The sequence below is a fragment of the Hemiscyllium ocellatum genome, chromosome 18 (genome assembly GCF_020745735.1).
Source record: "Hemiscyllium ocellatum isolate sHemOce1 chromosome 18, sHemOce1.pat.X.cur, whole genome shotgun sequence".
NCBI lineage: Eukaryota > Metazoa > Chordata > Chondrichthyes > Orectolobiformes > Hemiscylliidae > Hemiscyllium > Hemiscyllium ocellatum.
The window spans coordinates 78,786,012-78,807,003 of record NC_083418.1 but is presented as its reverse complement, the minus strand read 5'-3'; the positions used below and the strand labels follow the sequence as shown (position 1 = coordinate 78,807,003).

General features: G+C 41.9%; 1 protein-coding gene across 4 annotated transcripts in view; it reads left to right on the top strand.

The window, feature by feature from the left end:
- dhcr7 (7-dehydrocholesterol reductase) overlaps window positions 1-9,425 on the top strand; it is a 43,660-nt gene extending 34,235 nt beyond the window's left edge. For all 4 annotated transcript variants that reach the window (XM_060839115.1, XM_060839118.1, XM_060839116.1 and 1 more), the window contains 3 exons: window positions 2,414-2,618; window positions 4,061-4,192; window positions 6,369-9,425. In XM_060839115.1, coding sequence (XP_060695098.1) covers window positions 2,414-2,618; window positions 4,061-4,192; window positions 6,369-6,833 — 802 coding nt within the window. In that variant the 3' untranslated portion in view covers window positions 6,834-9,425. The remainder of the gene's footprint in view (window positions 1-2,413; window positions 2,619-4,060; window positions 4,193-6,368) is intronic.
- Window positions 9,426-20,992: the final 11,567 nt, after the last annotated feature.

Here is a 20,992-nt window from a genome sequence, read left to right as displayed (position 1 = left end):
CTTGCCTCGGTGGGACAAACTACCCAGAACTCACAGCAAGTGCTCCTTAACCAACCTCCACATTTCTGTTGTGCATTTCTCTGAGAACATTTGTTTGCAATTTATGCTCCACAGTTCCTGCCTAATAGCATTGTAATTCCCCTTCCCCCAGTGAAATACTTAACCATACCGTCTGTTCCTATCCATTTCCATGACTATAGTAAAGGTCAGGGAGTTGTGATCATCTAAAAAAAAGTGAGTCTGTGGATGCTGGAAATAAGAGTTGAGAGTGTGGTGGTGGAAAATTACAGCAGGTCAGGCAGCATCAGAATCAATGTTTCAGACATAAATCCTGATGAAGGGCTTATGCCAGAAATGTTGATTTTCCTGACCCTCAGATGCTGCCTGACCTGACCTGCCTGACCAGCACCACAATCTCAACTCAGGGAGTTGTGATCACTATCACTATCTGACACCCGACCTGGTCCATAGCCAAGCACCACATTCAAATTGGCCTCCTCTCTAGTTGGAGGAGAAAGTGAGGACTGCAGATGCTGGAGATTCATGAAAAAGGGCTCATGCTCTTTGGATGCTGCCTGACCTGCTGCGCTTTTCCAGCAACACATTTTCAGCTCCTCTCTAGTTGGCCTATTTCCATATTGTGACAGAACTACCAGTGGAGTAATGGGTTTGATTCCCACCATGGCAGATGGTGAAACTTGAATGAATTAAAATTTGAAATTAAAAAAAACGCAAAAACCCATCTGGTTGATTAATATAATTTAGGTAAGGTTATCTGCCAACCTTACCTGATCTGGCCTTCAGAGTCGAGAGTGTGTTGCTGGAAAAGCACAGCAGATCAGGCAGCATCCGAGAAGCAGGAGAATCGATGTATAGGGCATCAACCCTTCATCAGGTATGAGGCTGGGAGCCTCGGAGGTGGAGACATAAATGGGGAGGGGGGTGTAGGAGGAGGGGGGGAGCTGGGAGAAGGTAGCTAAGAGTGCAATAGATGGGTGGAGGTGTCAGTAAAGGTGATAGGTCAGAGAGGAGGGTGGAGCGGATAGGTGGGAAGGAAGATTGACAGGTGGGACAGGTCATGAGGATGGTGTTGAGCTGGAAGGTTGGAACTGGGGTAAGGTGGGGGGAGGGGAAATGAGGAAACTGGTGAAGTCCACATTGATGCCCTGGGGTTGGACAGTCCCAAGGCAGAAGATGAGGAGTTCTTCCTCCAGGCGTCGTGTGGTTAAGGGAGTGGCAATGGAGGAGTCCCAGGACCTGCATGTCCTCGGCAGAATGGGAGGGGAAATTGAAATGTTCGGCCACGGGCAGTGGGGTTGATTGGTGCGGGTGTCCCGAAGATGTTCCCTAAAGCGCTCTGTGAGAAGGCGTCCAGTCTCCCCAATATAAAGGCGACTGCTTCAGGAGCAGCGGATACAGTAAATGACATGTGTGGAACTGCAGGTGGAATTTGATAGATGTGGGAGGCTCCTGTGGTGGCAAGCAAGGGTGCCAGGAATTGCAAAACCTGAGCCCACACCTCCCCCACCTCCATCAGAGGCCGCAAAGGAACCTTCCACATCCTCTCTGACCTATCACCTTTACCCCCACCTCCAACCACTTATTGCACTCTCAGCTACCTTCTCCCCAGTCCCTCCCCCTTCCCATTTATATCTTCACCCCCAAGGCTCCCAACCTTACTCCAGATGAAGGGCTTATGCCCAAAACGTCGATTCTCCTGCTCCTCAGATGCTGCCTGACCTGCTGTGCTTTTCCAGCACCACACTCTCGACTCTGATCTCCAGCATCTGCAGTGCTCACTTTCTTCTGATCTGGCCTTCATGTGACTCCAGACCCAGCAATGTGGATGACTCTTCAGTACCCTCTGAAATCACCCTGGCAAGCCAGTAATTAGGGATGGACAATAATTGCTGGCCCAACCAGTGATGCCCACATCCCAAGAACAATTATAAAACTTCTTCCTGCTGTCCAACATGACATCAGCATCCACACAGTACCCCCTACATTCTCTACCACTCTGACTCTGGTCTACTGTGTGAGTACCTCCATCCATTTGCTTACCTTTGCTAGCCTGATCTTCAGCCACCTTATCCACACTTGAATCCACTTCCTAAACCCTGTTTTTAATTCTGTCCCCTCAAACATATTTTCAATGTTCACATTTATCTGTGTGCCTCTGTAAAACATCTTGGACTGTTTTGTCCATGCTGAAGGCATGCTGTTGTTGTAAACGGTGAATCACTGGTGTTGGTGTTAAGCCTGGTAAATGCATGCACCTCTCTGTAACAAATTCATCAATGAGCAACTCATAAAGAAGGGAATGAATAGCAATACAAAAGCATTGTCATTATTACACCACTGGGTCTATTGAAATGGGAAGTACAGTTTTGACATGTTTATTCCCTTTCTTTAGCAAGTTCACTGGAAATTTCTTCTACGATTACATGATGGGGATTGAGTTTAATCCACGTATAGGAGCATGGTTTGACTTCAAGCTCTTCTTTAATGGTCGTCCTGGTATTGTGGCATGGACTCTCATTAACCTTTCCTTTGCTGCCAAGCAACTCGAGCTGTACAGTCACGTGACAAATTCCATGATCTTGGTGAATGTGCTGCAGGTAATTATATTTTTGTGTCTCCTTGGGAAAGCTTTAAATAACCCAGGAATATGCCTGGGAACCCTGCAGTGGAATGACAGACTGGCAGACACTAATGTGAGGAAGTAATACGTTTCAATGGTCTGATTTCACACCAAAAGCACCCAGAGACAGTTTATGATTCTTCTTGTATAAAGAATTTCCAGACTAATGACTGGCTGGGAACAGAATTCATAACAACTTTTAAAGAGAAAGTAGATGAACATTTGAAAAGGATGTGAGGAAGAGGCAAAGAAATCATTTTTGATATCTACATGCAGCTGTTTAGCAACTTTATTCGAAAATTAATTTCCAGAAATACATTAATATCACCCAGCCTCACCTACTGCCACCTCTCCGAAACCATACACTCGCTCTAATTAATCTTGTATCTTGTGCAACACTTAGTAATTGGATCAGATTCATTTCATGCCAGCTAAAGGCTGGGAAGTTCAAACTCATTGTCTGCAGTCCCCACTACATTCTCTAGTTTCTGACCTGTTTAGAATCTGGTTGTCATATTTGACCCTGAGTTTAGATTTGAGTCAACACTTACTCTCCAGCAGGCAAAGGTGAGGACTGCAGCTGCTGGAGATTAGAGTCAAGGTTGTGGTGTTGGAAAAGCACAGCAGGTCAGGCAGCAACTTTGGACCAGGAGAATCAATGTTTCAGGATTCCTGATGAAGGGCTTATGCCCAAAACGTCAATTCTCCTGCTCCTCAGATGTTGCCTGATCTGCTGTGCTTTTCCAGCACCACACTCTCAACTTAATCCTGCTCATCCCTAATTGCCCTTCAAGTGATATGCTTGCTCAGGCTGTTTCAGAGGGCAGTTAAGAGTCAACCATGTTGCTGTAGCTCTGGAGTCATATTAGGCCAGATTGGCTTCCCTCAGAGCCGGAAAGCATTTTACAACAATCAGTGATACTTTCATGGTCAGTATTTCTGAGAATAGCTTTCAGTTCCAGATTTATTAATTGAATTCAAATTCCACCAAGCATGATGAGAATTGAACCCCATGTCCCCAGGGCTTCTGTATGACTAATCTATTGACCTCACTACTGCATCACCATCTCCCCTACTCTATAACATCGTGGGATCCTCTGAACTATCCAGTCTGGCCTCTTGTGCATCAGTTTTAATTTGTCCGTCATTTCGGCCATGCCATTCCCAACCTCTGGAATTCTATCCCTAAACCTCCCACCTATGTTTCTCCTCTTTGAAGACCCTACATTTTTCAATATATGGCCTTATGTACCTTGGTGTCACCTTGGTATTATTTGATAACCATGATTGGTGAAGCACCTTGGGAAGTTTTACAATAGAATGCAGATTGTTTTTGTATGAAATGTTCATAAAGTGTCTCATAAATTGTTAACTGTTTTTCATGTGACAACTGTGAAATGAATGATTGACTATTTTTAGGCCATTTATGTGCTGGATTTCTTCTGGAATGAAGCGTGGTATCTGAAGACAATTGATATTTGCCATGACCATTTTGGCTGGTACCTGGGTTGGGGTGACTGTGTCTGGCTGCCATACCTTTACACTCTGCAGGTAACGTGATTTTAATAGATAGATGTCAATAGATACTTTGCGCTCAGGTTTGTTTTCCAGGTGCACCTTAATAGAGGAGTTATAAATGCTACACTTCTAACTCAAGCAGAATAATAAGGCGGGATTTATTAACATCCCCCATTGTGAGTTGCAGAGCAGAGACAGAATATAGTAGCCCACACCCCTCATCCCCACAGCCACGAAACCTGGTTATTGGCTCCTGATGTACACTCCCTGGACCTGTCTAAACTAGACATTGCAGCGTGGGCCTGGGGAGGGCTAGTGGATCGGTAGCAGCCAATGTTAACCACCAATTACCGCCCACTTAGAGGCTTTACGTCTCTGCTGCTGGGATTTATTACTGGCTGGATAGCCCACAACAAGTGCCCAGTCTGGCAGCATGTGGGCGCAGGAAGTAGTATTTCCTTGATGGGTCTCTGGAGCTCATACAGCAATTGCACCCTGTCCAGCTTTCTCCAGTTGTCCTCCACCTCAATGAGTCCAAACCTACCCCTCTCCAACACCTTCTAAGCTTTGTCCCACAATTCCCTCGCACTCAGACTCCAGCTCCTGGTGGTCAGGTGACCATTGTAGCCCGAGCAATGGGAATCCAGCTGGCACTGCCAAAGCTCGAGAGCTGCCAACCATTTGACGGGTCAACATCTCTGAGAAATAGGACCTGCCGTCGCAATAAGGATGGGGGTCTTCTCGCTTGCTTGCTCGGTTTTCTGCTGGAGTGGAGGTGCAGTTGGCACACTGCCTTCTTCAGATGATGGGGGAGGAGGGAATTTAGCACCTTGTTAAAAACCACCCTCACTGATGCCCAGAAGTGAAAGTGACACAAGTAGAATTTACCCAAAAACTAAAGCACAAGTAGCAAGAGTTATGGAAATGAAAAATTGAAGGAAAATGGATATCATCCAGGTCTTCTGTATTTGGACTTGTACAGCTTCAGGGTCTGAGGGGTCATGATTGATGAAGTAGCTGAAAATGGCTGTGCCCAGGGCACTGCCCAGAGGAGCTCTTACACCTGAGATGACTGACCTTCAACAACCACAACCATCTTCCTTTTCAACAAGTATTCCTTCAGGAGAGAGATTTCCTCAGATGGATCCCACTTCCAGTTTCAATTTACTCTAGTTTCGCTAGGGCCCCTTAATGCCACACTCCGTCAAATACAGCCTTGATGTGAAGGGCTGTCACTCTCACCGACCCCTTGGAATTCAGCTCTTTTATCCATGTTTGAACCAAAGCTGTAATGAGGTCAGGAGCTGACTGGTCTTGATGGAACCCAAACGAAGCGTCAGTGAGCAGGTTATTGCTGAGCAGGTGCTGCTTGATAACACTGTTGATGACACATTGCATCAGTTTACTGCTGGTTGAGACTAGATTGCTCGGACTGTATGGATTTGTCCTGCTTTTTGTGTACAGGACATACCTGGACAATTTTCCATGTTGTTGGGTCATTCCAACATTGAAGCAGAACTGGAACTGCTTGGAAAGGGATTCTGAAATGGCCCCAGCAAGCCATTCAAAGTCAATTGGGTGTGGGTACCAAATATCCACATCTCAATAAATAATAAAAATATCAGTGGAATCCAATCTTTAGCATCCGCACTTCTGAATCACCAGAATATGGTGTTGGAACCTGAGTTTGAACCTGCCCATAAAACGGCACCTCCTACATTTCAGCCACCCTCAGTGCTGCATTGGAGTGCTACATGATGCTTTTCTCCAGAATCTTCGGTTTGAATTGAGCGTCGCCAACTTCATGTCTCCGTTTGTTTTTAATGTTACGAGTGTAGAAAGATCATGAGCAGGTTCTGGGAGTCTTAGACAAACAGGGGGTCAGATACTGTACAGGTTCAAATTGATAAATGTTATTATCTCTGAGAGACATGTACTTCATTGGACACTTTTTTAAAAATCATTTTTAGCTTCCATTAGTGATGCGGTCTAGCTATTAATGTAAACTGTATGTAAAACCACAAGCAAATCACATTTACATGCTCAAACCCAGGAGGAGTGTGTGCCAGATCGTGCCTCAAAAAGATGAGGGATTAACAATGTATTTCATACTCGATGCTGTGGTAATTGTGGATGGATAATTCTGGCTCAGCGACTGTCATCATAAAGAATGGAAAATTGAGAGTTCTTTTTGTTTTCAATGTCACAGGGCCTGTACCTGGTCTACAACCCAGTACAACTCTCAACTCCCAGTGCAATCGGAGTGCTTCTCCTGGGATTGATTGGCTATTATATCTTCAGAATGACAAACCACCAGAAAGACCTCTTCAGGCGCACAGATGGAAATTGCAAGATCTGGGGCAAGAAACCTGACTACATTGAATGCTCCTACTTATCCAATGATGGTAAAAAGCACCACAGTAAGCTGATGATCTCTGGGTTCTGGGGCCTGGCTCGCCATTTTAACTACACTGGGGATCTCATGGGTTCACTATCCTACTGCTTGGCTTGTGGGTTTTCACACCTCCTGCCTTATTTCTATATCATCTACATGTCAATCTTGTTGGTCCATCGTTGTATTAGGGATGAACATCGCTGCTCAAGCAAGTATAACAAGGACTGGAGACATTATACTGATGTAGTGGCTTACCGCCTGATACCTAGAGTGTTTTAGGATGATTCACATCATCATTGTACAGTTTTCAGAAGCTCAATTTCTTCAGCTAATGAAAGGTTTGCATCACAAATTCTGATTCACAAGTAAATGTTTTCATGGGCATAACAACTCATTTTCTGAATATAATAGAGGTTTGGTCACATTCAAAGAAGTGACCCATCCAATTTTAACAATCTTATCTGGCTTTCTTGAGTAAAATGACCAAAGTTAGACGAGAGTCTAACCATTGATGTATCAGAAAGGTGTTGACTGAATGGACATTAAATTGCTCCAAATGAATTGATAGGTGTGATAAATACCAGCACAAGATTAGTGCCTGACTATTTGGTTTTCACCTGTCCTAATTATTTTGTGTAATTTCATTTTTAAAATGCTACTGAGAATGCCAGAATTTCAATTTCTGCAAGAGATAAATGCTTAAAATTCATTCCTGTGCAGTTTTAGCACCGTTGCTAACCCATTGATTTTTAAGTGAGTTCATGATTATGGACAGGTAGAAAGACTTGTATCCTGTATATCACTTTTCATGGCATCCAGATGTTACAAACACTTTGAAGTACACTTGCAGTGAAGTCACTGGTTCAATTTTAAAAATGCAGCAACCAATTAGCAACAGGCTCCCACCAACAGCAAAGATAATGGTCAGGTGTTGGTCCTCATAGAGATGTACAGCATTGAAACAGGCTCACAGGTCCAACTCGTCCATGCAAATTAGACATCCTAACCTAATCTAGTCCCATTTGCAAGTATTTGACCCATATCGCTCTAAACCCTTCCTATTCATATACCCATCCAGATGCCTTTTAAATGTTGTAATGTGCCAGCCTCCACCATGTCCTCAGGAGGCTGGAAGAACACAGCAAGCCAGGCAGCATCAGGAGGTGGAGAAGGGTTACTCCCAAAACGTCAACTTCTCCACCTCCTGTTGCTGCCTGGCTTGTTGTGTTCTTCCAGCCTCCCACTTGTCTACTTGGGGTTCCAGCATCTGTAGTTTTATTGTTTCCACCACTCCTTAGGCACTTCATTTCATACACGCACCACCCTCTGCATTAACATACTTTCCCTTTTGGTCCTTTCTAAATCTTTCCCCTCTCACCTTAAACCTAAACCCTCTGCCACTACCACCCCCTGGGGAAAAGACCTTGACTATTCACTCTCTCCATGCTCCGAGTCATTTTCTAAACCTCTCTATAAGGTCACCATTCAGCCTGATGATTTCAAAACAAATATTGGCCAGGACATGAAGGGCAACTCCTCTGATCACCAAATGAGCTCTCTTTAACCTGAATTTTAATGGTCAATTCAGCACCACTATTGCCAGCAATAGTAATCAGGTGTCAGGAAAGTAGAACATCTGCCCAAAAGTCTCTTTATCTTCTTGATGCTATGTTAAGAAAACAAGTTCACACACCATCAAGCCAAGATATATGCACAGTAAGAAAGCACAACTACAAACACAATATGAAAAGGAATTGGACATGTGGCTTCTCAAGTCATTATCATTTAATATGATCATGGTTGATCTTCTATCTCAGTTCTATTCTCCACCATAACCCAAAATAATATTCCTTGATTTCCTTAGTGCCCAAACATTTGTCAATCTTAAACTTGAATATATACTCAACAAGTGGATATCTATACCTTTCTGTGATTGGGAAGGTCATAGATTTGCAACCCTCTCAGTTTTCTGATTTGTGATGTCCATTCCTAGTCCTAAATAAATGACCTTTTATCCCAAGCCTCCAGCCTCACAGGTCACCTCCCCCAATTCCCACTGCACCCTAAACCCTCTCACTCTCTCTCTCTCAGATCGCTTCCAAACAAACCCAACACCCATCCCACTGCCCACGCCCTCAATCCTCTCTCACAGGTCTCCTCCACCCAACAAGGAGAAAGTGAGTACTGCAGATGCTGGAGATCAGAATCAAGAATGTGGTGCTGGAAAAGCACAGCAGGTCAGGCAGCATCCAAGGAGCTGGACAATCGACGTTTCTGGCACGTCGATTCTCTTGCTCTTCGGATGCTGCCTGACCTGCTGTGCTTTTCCAGCACCACACTCAAGTCCTCCAACCAACTGCAAGTCCCCATCCCCACCCCACCACCCACGCCCTCAATCCTCTCTCAGGTCTCCTCCAACCAAACTCCCCCTATTCTCAATCCTCTAACAGATCTCCCCTCCCAATCACCCCACTCCCTCAATTCTCTCACTGATCTCCTCCACCCAACCCCCTGTCACCCCCACCCTCAATCCTGTCTCACAGGTCTCCTTTCCCAACCACCTGACTTCCTCAATCTTCTTTGACAGGTCCTGCTACAACCCACCTACTCCCCTCAATCCACTCTCACAGGTCACACTGAGGGGGGTCACAATCATTTTAATGGGGAATCACTGGCCTATGCTTTGGAACATTCACTCATCTTTCTTTTTGAAAAAAATTGCTTTTCCATTCTTCTTACATGGGTAATGTCACATTTCACCAGGTTAGACTTTGCATGCACACTCCCATGCTCACCTGTCTATATTTGACAGTAAAAAGTGAGGTCTGCAGATGCTGGAGATCAGAGCTGAAAATGTGTTGCTGGTTAAAGCACAGCAGGTCAGGCAGCATCCAAGGAACAGGAAATTTGACGTTTCGGGCCAGAGGCTCTGGCCCGAAACGTCGAATTTCCTGTTCCTTGGATGCTGCCTGACCTGCTGTGCTTTAACCAGCAACACATTTTCAGCTCTGATCTCCAGACCTCATTTTTACCCGAAGATTTTAACCTACTGCGAATCCTCTCGCAAGGATGCCTTCCTTGAAGAAGCTCTCTTCCTCCAGGAAGGGCTCTGGCCTGAAACGTCGAATTTCCTGTTCCTTGGATGCTGCCTGACCTGCTGTGCTTTAACCAGCAACACATTTTCAGCTATATTTGACAGTAGCCTCTTTGTGTTCCCCTCCAGTTTATTCCCATTTATTGCAAACAGTATCCACTTATTCCCTCTAATGTATCAGTGAGCAAATTCTCAATCTAAGCTGATATTATTGGCCCAAGTACATGATAGAATCATGAAGTCCTACAGTACAGAAGGAGCCATTTGACCCACCTTGACTGCACAGGTTTCCAAATGAACGACCCAACTCTGTAATCTGGTGTAACAGTCTTTTGTAGAGCATCGTGGACTTCAGTACCTTTATCTCTTTTTAATGTAACCCATCCAAGAATGTAGCGTGATCCAAGCAATGACGTTTCTTTTCAAAGAAATTACCTCACAATCCCCAAAAAATCATATTGGGAGATCTGCAGCATATAGTATTTGGGAAATAATTTTCAGGGATGACAAAAGTGCTGGAATAGACAATAGGTGCAGGAGTAGGCCATTCTGCCCTTCGAACCGGCACCACCATTCATTATGGGCATGGCTGATCATCCACAATCAGTATCCTGTTCCTGCCTTATCCCCATAACCCTTGATTCCATGATCTTTAAGAGCTCTATCCAGGTCTTTCTTGAAAGTTTCCAGAGACTTGGCCTCCACTGCCTTCTGGGGCAGAGCATTCCATACACCCACCACTCTCTGGGTGAAGAAGTTTTTCCTCAAATCTGTTCTAAGTGGCCTACCCTTTATTTTTAAACTGTGTCCTCTGGTTCGGGACTCACCCATCAATAGAAAATGCTTCCTGTCTCCAGAGTGTCCAATCCATTAATAATCTTATACGTCTCAATCAGATCCCCTCTTAGCCTTCTAAACTCAAGAGTATACAAGCCCAGTCGCTCCAATCTTTCAGTGTAAGATAGTCCTGCCATTCCGAGAATTGACCTCGTGAACCTACGCTACACTCCCTCAATGGCCAGAATGTCTTTCCTCAAATTTGGAGACCAAAACTGTATACAATATTCCAGGTGTGATCTCACCAGGGCCCTGTACAGCAGCAGAAGGACCTCTTTGCTTCTTTACTCAATTCCTCTTGTTATGAAGGCCAGCATGCTGTTAACTTTCTTCACTACCTGCATGTTTGCTTTCATTGACTGATGTACAAGAACACCTAGATCTCGTTGTACTGCCCCTTTACCTAACTTGACTCCATTTCGGTAGCAATAGAGTCCACATTAAATTGCATCTGCCATGCATCTGTCCAATCACCTAGTGTAAAAAGTGAGGTCTGCAGATGCTGGAGATCAGAGCTGAAAATGTGTTGCTGGTTAAAACGCAGCAGGTCAGGCAGCATCCAAGGAACAGGAAATTCGACGTTTCGGGCATAAGGAATCATTCCTGATGAAGGGCTTATGCCCAAAACGTCGAATTTCCTGTTCCTTGGATGCTGCCTGACCTACTGCGTTTTAACCAGTAACACATTTTCAGGTCCAATCACCTAACCTGTCCAGGTCACCCTGTATTCTCCTAACATCCTCCTCACATTTCACCCTGCCACCCAGCTTTGTGTCATCAGCAAAGTTCCTATTTTGGTCAGTTACATAGAGGGACCAGGCTATATCAGAGTGTGAAGTGGTCATATAAACCAGGAGTGGTTGCAAAGAACTAAGGAATTTTGCATTAGTATTGATTTGGCTTAGCACCCAAATTTACTCAGAGGAAGAGAGAGCTCAGCCCCTCCCTCGTGTGCCGTAGTTATCCATCAATAGCAAGTTATCGCTAGAAATCTCTTTGGAAAACTCTGAAGAATTTAACTTCTGTCAGCTGTTGTGGGGACGTGATGCTATGAAAGGTTAAAACTGCCTTAGTACGCAGGAATTGCAAACCTCAAAATGATTTACTGGCTATATTGAGCAATTAACACCCATAACATTTTCACATGGAATCAGAGATTCTCAACATTCGGAATAATCAGACTGTTGTGTTTATTTTTATGATTGAATTTAGTTTCAATGTTCCATCAAAACAAATATAAATACCAGCTTTTGCACAAAGACTACAAAGTTAGTTTATGGAAAACATCCTAAATGTGGAAAAAATAAAAATAAAGATCATATTATTCTGCTTTTTATTTTTAATTGTATTAGTTAAACATGTAGCTTGTTTCTGATATTTATAATTCTTGAAAACTACTGGAATTTATTTCATATTTTGATGGAAATTGTCCAACTGCCACATACACAAAACATTGTCTTACTCTCTATTTCCCCCTCTCTTTCTCTCTCTAAAGAGTGCAGAGGTGGTTAGATAAACCTGGTGTTAGGTGATTTTTGACTTGGAAAATCTGAGTTCTTTAATACTATTGAAATTCATTTAATAATTTTCTATTGCAGTATATTTATGCAAATACATAAAAATGTAGCAAACTGTTTTAAAATTCTGATATACTGCAAATTAGAACCAGCTTCTGACTAATCTTTGTTTACTCAATGCTAACTAGTTCTATTATTAAATAAATCTTTGGCTTTGCTGTCATTTGTAAAATGATTTTGTTTGTTATATGTACATTTCATTGATGGAAATCAATAAAAGATTCTGATTGTACTTTTACTCTATAGTAACATCATCACAGATATGTGTGTCTTAATTAGCCCTTGCCATCATGGCGTCTTTTCTCCAGCATGACAACATTTTAGAATTTTATTATGGTCTGTAGCATAATTGGAGCACCATTTTCAGAGTTAAAAATTAAAATATTTGAAAATAAGCATTGGTAAGGCAGTAATAGAGAAGCAAAATACTGCAGATGCTGGAAATCTCTAATGAAACAGAAAATGCTGGGAGTACTCATCAGATCTGGCAGTATCTGTGGATAAAGGAACTGAGCATACAATTCAGGTCTGTGGCCTTTAAGGTCAGATGTTAGGTCATAGATCTCAAACCTTTAGCTTGATCCTCAATTTGGGTTCAGAATCAAATGTCCAGATAATTACCCTGTCTCAAACGCACACGCATTCTTAAAATGTAAAGCCCTAGTTAGGCTGACAGAAATTTCAGCATCCAGTTAGTGGTACATTATCAGGGGGTGGGAGTTGTCTGCAGACCTTGAACGGCAAAGATAGATGGCAGCTATTATGGAGCCAGCTCCTGCCTTATGAAAGATAAGTGGCAGATCATTGGAGGAAGATCATACACAAAAGTGGCAATGGGGAGAGGGTGATTTTGTCATGGAGTGATGGTGATAATGTGATACTGTCACTGGACCAGTAATTCAAAGCCCAACCAAATGTTCTGGGAGCACTGTTTCCAATCTTATCAGGATAGCTTGTAGAATTTAAATTAATTAATTCACTGATTCACAAAATAAAACTGGAATTGAAAGTCAGTCTGGTAAAATTGTCAGTGATCATCGTTGATAGTTATCTGTTCCACCAACCTTCTCGGAGGAAGGAAATCGGCTGTCTTCATCGGTTGTGTCCTACATGTGACTTCAGACCCACAGCAATGTGGTTGACTTGTAACCACCCACTCACACTGGGTGGGTGGTTACAACTGTACCAAACTGTTGTAGAAGGTTAAAAGGAAACAAAATCAGATTTTTATATCAAATCAAAAGAAAATTGAGTGAGGTGAATTTTTTTGTCAAGAATGCTAGATACAAAGAATCTCACAGAGTGTGTCATGAATATGCTCAAAAGGTATTTTGATAGGGAAGGAAAGCAAAAGGAGAATCTGTTAATAATTGCAACACAGAGTGAAGAACTAAGTTCAAACGATTCTGATTTGGACAACTCTCAAATTAAATTGGACGTTCAGGATGTTCTCAAAATTTGGGATAAATAATTGAAGTTCTTTCAGTAAGAAAATCAAAATGACCTGAGAGAGTTATTACTATCGCTTGGAGAGATATGTGGAAATAAACCAGGAAGTATTAACCTAATTTGGCATTGACTAATTTGGCATGGTGGTTCAGTGGTTAGCGATGGTGTCTCACAGCACTAAGGACCCCTGGTTTAATTCCACCGTTGGGCAACAGTCTGTGTGCAGTTTGCACAGTCTCCTGGTGTCTGCATGGGTTTCCTCTGGGTGCTCTGGTTTCCTCTCAGTCCAAAGATGTGAAGGTTAAGTGGATTGGCCATGCTAAATTACCCTATAGTGTCGAGGGATGTGCAATATAGGTGGATTAGCCATGGGAAATGCAAGGTTACAGGGATAGGGTCGGATGCTCTTTGGAAAGTCTGTGTGGACTTGATGGGCTGAGTGGCCTGCTTCTATTTATAGTGATTCTATGATTCTAATTATGCATAATTTAGATACAGGAAATGCTATTCCAATTAAGCAACTGCCTTATAGACTTAGTGCTCCAAAATTGGCACAGATTTAAAAAGCGATTGTTTTTGAGCATGTGCTCAATCACTGAAGAGGGAAGTACTACATTTCCTGTGACTGGAGGCTTTTATCAAAAGTTGGTACTGAATTGTAGTATGTGGTTGCTCCACTGACTGACTTATTGCAGGAGGGGAGAAAATTTCAGTGGACAAATTGATAAGGCTCACCAAACCTTGCTTTTAAAGGTTCATCAACCACCGGGAATAACACTAACACTTTATCACCACTAGCAAAATTACAAAGTTTTGACCTTTTGTCTATTTTCGAATTCATCACATGCTGTGCTACTTTCAAGTGCTGTCTAGCCAAATCACCTGCTGTGTTTTAATCTCTCCGTAAAATATGACAAAGTTCAAATATGTGGTCTATGAACTCTGACTCACCAATTTCTCCTTAATTAATTTGTGATCCTCTCACCTCATGCACAAAAATTAATTAAAATATACTAAATTTAGCAGATTCATTAGGTGTATCCCTAATTACAAAATGTACAAATGGAATTCCTTTATCCCAATCTTCCGAGTAGTTTAACTATAAGCCCTCAACATGGTCTTTAAAGTTTGGTACCACTGTTCTAATGCTCCTTGTGATTCTGGGTGGTTTGCAGTGGATTTGAATTGTTTTATTCCAAAGCTATCCATAACTTCCTTGAATAACTTTCATGTTAAATTTAATTCTTGATCCAATTGTGTTTCTGTGGGTAGTCCATCCCGAGTAATAAATTTGAGTAACTCTTCTGCAATGTTTTTAGCTGTGATATTGCGTAATGGAAATCTAATAGACACATCCATTTTGGTCAACTAATACTGATTCCCACTTTTTGTTTTCAGTAGGGGTCTGACACAATCAATTAAGACTCTTGTAAAAGGTTCCTTAAATGTAGGAATGGGTGTTAGGATACTGGTTTTATCACTGCCTGAGATTTTTCACCTACCTGACGCATATGACATACCCAGCAAAAATCAAACACATCCTTGTGCAGTCCAGGCCAATAAAAATGTTTTTGTATTTTGGCTCGAGTTTTCCTTACTCCCAAATGATCTCCCACTATTAGTTCATGTGCTGCCCCTAACACCTTTCTATCATCCAATGGTAAAACAACTTGATGAAATTCTGCCCATTTCTCAACCAACTGAATATGTGATGGTCTCTATTTTTTCATCGACATCTTTTTTAACATAGTAACATTCTGGGATAGACTCAGATTCTTCTGTGCGTGCCTTTGATACAACTACTTTAGTTTTTTGTCTTTCTGCTATAATTCGTCTAATTTATCTGAACTAAAAGTATCCACTTTGTCCTCCACCTGTTCTTGTTTTTTTTTCTCAACCATTTGATCATATTTCTGATAACTGAACTTTAACTACCTTTCTGCTCCCATGTCAACCTGTGGCTTTGTTACCTTGTTACCACACAGTCAGGAAAAATCCCAGAATATACTTCCTGTAACACCACTTTGCCTGATTTTGCACTTTCCAACCACAGTAGACATCACTCCCACCCATGATCCACTCAATCACTACCAAGGATAAACTGTATTTTCAGAATCGGGATTTCTCTATTACTCCAAAAACCACCTCACCACTTTTGACTGGGCTCTCCAACCTCACTTTATGTAAAGGAATACTGCTCCCCTCACCATGAATTCCGTAGATTATCACCTTTTTTGGCAATACTCCTTCTGAATTATATATCTCATCTCTGAGCATCAAAGATTGGTTTACTCCCACATCTCTTAAAATCTTGATTTCTTTACCTACTCCTCCCGGTATACGTGAGTAAACCTCACCCACCCAAGTAAATTCTTTAAAGAGATCTGACACTTTCTTTTCAATCAAGCCTGATCAGGTTGTACATTGTTTTACACTTTAGTCTCCACTGTGCTTTCCTTTACCTCATCAACAAAACTCTGACTTCTCATTTTCCCAATCATCTCTCTAAGAGCGTCACGCGTTTGATCTATTTTCAATGCCCTTATCCACCTATCAAAATTACTTTTTTTGGTCATTTCAAATTTCATGTCCGTTAGACCAGGTTCCCTTTAGATTTGTAAAACATCCGTAGCTTTCTGGTACGAGCTCATATGCAGTCAAGATAATATTTTTCACCACATCATACTTCCCAGATACCTCCTCTGATAGTTATACAAATACTTCACTCACTCTACTAACCAATTTCATGTGGATCAACATTACTCACATGGTCACTGGCCAAATCATTTGTTCAGCCAATTTCTCAAATGAAATGAAAAACGTTTCTACATCCTTCCTCGTTGAACTTTGGCAATGCTTAAACATAATTCAACAGATCCCCACCAGGCTTTGGCTACAATGGGATTTCTGTCCATCACTACCCCTACATTTCACCTCTATATCAACCATTTTAAATTTACTTTGAGTTTTCCTGAAGATCAAAAACTCTGTTTTTCACCCTTATTTCCCTCTCTTTCTTCCCTTCTAACAGGGCCCCATCTTTTCCTTTTGTTCTGCTTTTAATCATAATTCAAAGGGTTTCATTTCCTTTTCTCTTGCCATTGCCTCTAATTCAAGCTGCTCTATTTATAATTGGATTTTAACCATTTTCTAATGATTCTGATGGCATTCCTGTAAATGCTTCCTCGGACAGGGTATTGAGTGTAAAAGCTAGCAGGTCACATGAAAATTGTACAAGATTTTGGTTCGGCTGCATTTAGAATACTGTATGCAGTCCTGGTCGCCACATTACCAAAAGCATGTGGACACTTTGGAGAGGGTGCAGAGATGGTTTACAAGGACGTTGCCTGGTATGGAAGGTGCTAGCGATGAAGAGAGGTTGAGTAGGTTAGATCGTTTTCATTAGAAAAAAGGAGATTGAGGGGGGACCTGATGAAGTCTACAAAATCATGAAGGGTATAGAGATAAGCTTTTTCCCAGGGTGAGGGATTCAATAACAAGAGGTCACACGTTCAAGATGGTAAGTACTTTACACAAAGGGTGGTAGGTGCCTGGAATGCCTTGCCAGCAGAGATAGTAGAGGCAGGCACAGTAGATTCATTTAAGATGCACCTGGGCAGATGCATGAGTAGGTGCGGAACAGAAGCATACAGATACTTAAGAATTGAGCAATAGGTTTACACAGTGGATTTTTATCAGTTCAGGCTTGGAGGGCCGAAGGGCCTGTTCCTGGTCTGCAAATTTTCTTTGGTCTGTGCTACTGCCGTAATTATTTCCCCTTTCCTCACAGACACAGGCAACTTCAACTTCAACTTGTCTGTCAATTCCAGTTTTGCTTTGCTCATTTTCTCTAAAACACCTGAAGTGACTTCTTCCAACCACAGAAAACTCTTACATGACCAGAAGAGCCATTATTACACAGGCACATCCTATTTAAACCAACCGAATGCAACAACACCCACAATAAAAAAAACACCAACACTCATCACTCATTCCCTATGAGTCCAATAATCCTGATGAAGGACTTTTGCCCGAAATGTCGATTTTCCTGTTCCCTGGATGCTGCCTGATGCGCTGTGCTTCTCCAGCACCACTCTCTCAACTCTAACCTCCAGCATCTGCAATCCTCACTTTCACCAATAATCTTAAACCCAAAATGGAATGAGAGATTTTGATCCAGACAAGAGCTCCTGATTTGTTAAGAACCAGGCCAAACCCCCTCAAAATATGTCAAAGACATATGCCTAGACCCTAACTATTTTTCTTATATTAAAGGTAAAGGCCAAATGCAAGACAATTGGTCAAACTATCATGCTTGAAGCAAAACACACTATTCCATCACTGTAGTTCAAATACAAAAGAAAGAAGGATTAGAATAACTTCACTCGATTGGAAAACTTAACAGAATGATAGAATATTTAACTTAGCAGGACTTATAGACTTAATGGTAAGGTCCTAGGGAGTGTTGCTGAACAAAGAGACCTTGGAGTGCAGGTTCATAGCTCCTTGAAAGTGGAGTTGCAGGTAGATAGGATAGTGAAGAAGGCATTTGGTATGCTTTCCTTTATTGGTCAGAGTATTGAGTACAGGAGTTGGGAGGTCATGTTGCAGCTGTACAGGACATTGGTGAGGCCACTGTTGGAATATTGCATGTAGTTCTGGTCTCCTTCCTATCAGAAGGATGTTGTGAAACTTGAAAAGGTTCAGACAATATTTACAAGGATATTGCCAGCATTGGAGGATTTGAGAGAGGTTGAATAGGCTGGGGCTGTTTTACCCGGAGCATCGGAGGCTGAGGGGTGACCTTAAAGAGGTTTACAAAATCAAGAGGGGCATGGATAGGATAAATAGACAAAATATTTTCCCTGGGGTCAGGGAGTCCAGAACTAGAGGGCACAGGTTTAGGGTGAGAGGGGAAAACTATAAAAGAGACTAAAGGTGCAGAGGGTGGTATATGTATGGAATGAGCTGCCAGAGGAAGTGGTGGAGGCTGGTACAATTGCAACCTTTAAAAGGTGTCTGGATAGGTCCATGAATAGGGAGGGTTTGGAGGGATATGGGCCAGGTGCTGACAGGTGGGACTAGATTGGGTTGGGATATCTGGTTGGCATGGACGGGTTGGACCTAAGGGTCTGTTTCTGTGCTGTACATCCCTATGACTCTATTTAACAGCAACTGTTCCATGTAGTAATATCCCATAAACACACCCTTGGCAAAAGCAAATTCAGCAAAATTGATTATCTCACATGCAATTCTCCAGTCCAGGAGGAAAAAACATCAAGAAAAACTCGAGATACAGAAAGCAAGCGTTTTCCTAGAGTAGGGAGAGATGGATTGCAGTTTTTAAATCCCAACAGAAATTAAAATCCTTGTTCCGTGGGAGCTTGACCCCACCAATTCAGACTGCTTCTATTTTTCCAACTTACAAAATAAACCCAAGGACTCACAAGCTGTTTACTTTATTGGCTTGAGGCAGACCATTCACACCTATATCTCAACCTCTCATCATCAACAAAAAAGGTCAAATATATCTCGTAAAGCCATAGTATTTTCACATAATGAAGAAAAAAAGCTTTATATCAGGACACGCTGCACAGGTCTTTCAGTAAAGTGTTGTATGTGTAACTGAGAAAGTTCCAAAAATCAGTATGTTTAATTTAAATGTGACAGCTAGACTATTACTTATATCCAAAGACCAAAGTCTAACATTCATCTGAAATAAAATGTAAAGATTTTTAAAATGTATTCATTTTGTGGGATATGGGCATCACTGCCTAGGCACCATTTTCATTGCCCACCCCTAGTTGCCCGGGAGAAGGTGAGGGTGAGCTGCCTTCTTAAACAGCAGTAGTCCATCTCATCAATTCAACATTGCAATATTGACGACAAGAAATTGAATAGATCATTAATCAAATGTCATCTCTTTATTTATCATTTGACCCTTAGCCCTACCAGAATAGGGCCTTTTTAGGAACGAATCCCATATAATCTCTGCAGAGGGTAGCATTTTGTCTGTCACCTTTTAAATATGCTTGGGATTACTCTGAATGCATTTATTTATAATAAATGAGGTTTTTTTGCATTTATTAGGAATAACTGATGAATGTTTTATATAAAAGTAATAAAGAGAAACAAATTGACCATTTTGGTAATTAAACAAAACATTTACACTTTTGGTACTCCTTGTGGAACAGTGGAGCTTGATTACTAGTGCACTGTTCCTATTAGAGTCTCAAAAGGGCTCATTGAACTCCCTCATTCCTGAAGAAGGGCTTATGCCCAAAACATCGAATCTCCTGTTCCTTGGATGCTGCCTGACCTACTGCGCTTTTCCAGCAACACATTTTCAGCTTATTGAACTCCTGTCATGTTTGTGAAATGACATGAAGAACAGATATGTGAAGAAGCCATTGTCTTATTGAGTAATAAAGCAGACAGTGGGATGAATGGCCAATGTCTGCTTCTCTGTCTTATAGTCTTCAGTACTTGACTGCTTTCATTTTCCTCAAGGTCAAAAAGTACATTGAGTCTTGTTTCTTGGTTGTGAGTTGAAAAGGGTGGTGCTGACACTTTACAGCAGGTCAGGGAGCATCCAAGGAGCAGGATGCTGATCATCAGATAAGCCCATCATCGGGAATGTTGATAAGCATGTACAGTTATTTGTTTTCCAATGTATTTGTCAGACAGAGCATACATATGCAGTTAGTGGAAGGAACTAGTGCTTTTGGGTGGGCAGGTTTGGAGGGAAACCTTTGATTCGAAGCCTCTGGATTTTCTGTATCTGAGAAAGCAAATCACATATGTAAACATAGGGCAACACTGACAGACTCAGCAACCTGATCAGTCTTAGCCTGGTGGCTGTATATCACAAATGGGCAAGGTCTTTTGAAAAGGAAGGAAGTTCATCATAATAGTGTTTACAAAAGTTATTTGTCTGGACACCACCTATACATTATCCCTCGATAATCTTCCAAAGGAGAATGTTACAATTGTTGATTCTACAGTGTGGATATTATTACACATCAATTGTGCATGAATGCACTTACTATTGTTACTTGTTCCCAACACAAGGTAAACTAATATCTGCAAACCTCCACCAGCAACAGCCCAGTGTAAATGATTCAACAAGTGGAGATAAATGTTCTATCGGTTGATTTTTTTAAAAAGACAAAATGTTTGATATGATAAAATTATTTGCTTTTATGTTTCGGTAGACTTTGCAGATAGATCTTTTCTTCTCACTCCCCAAGCATGGAGCAGAGGAACGAGTTATAAGAGATGGATCTTTCAAAGTTTTAAGCATCAGGTTAACCTGGGACTTCTTGGACTCTTACATTTGGGATACAAAATTTACCTTAGTATCTTGTAAGTGATTCTAATCTAACCCCTTTTAATCCTACAATGCTTCAGTGTTCTACAGTCTGTCCTTATTTACAAAATCCAGAAATGTTGCTAACCATTTAAGAGCCATAGAGTAATAC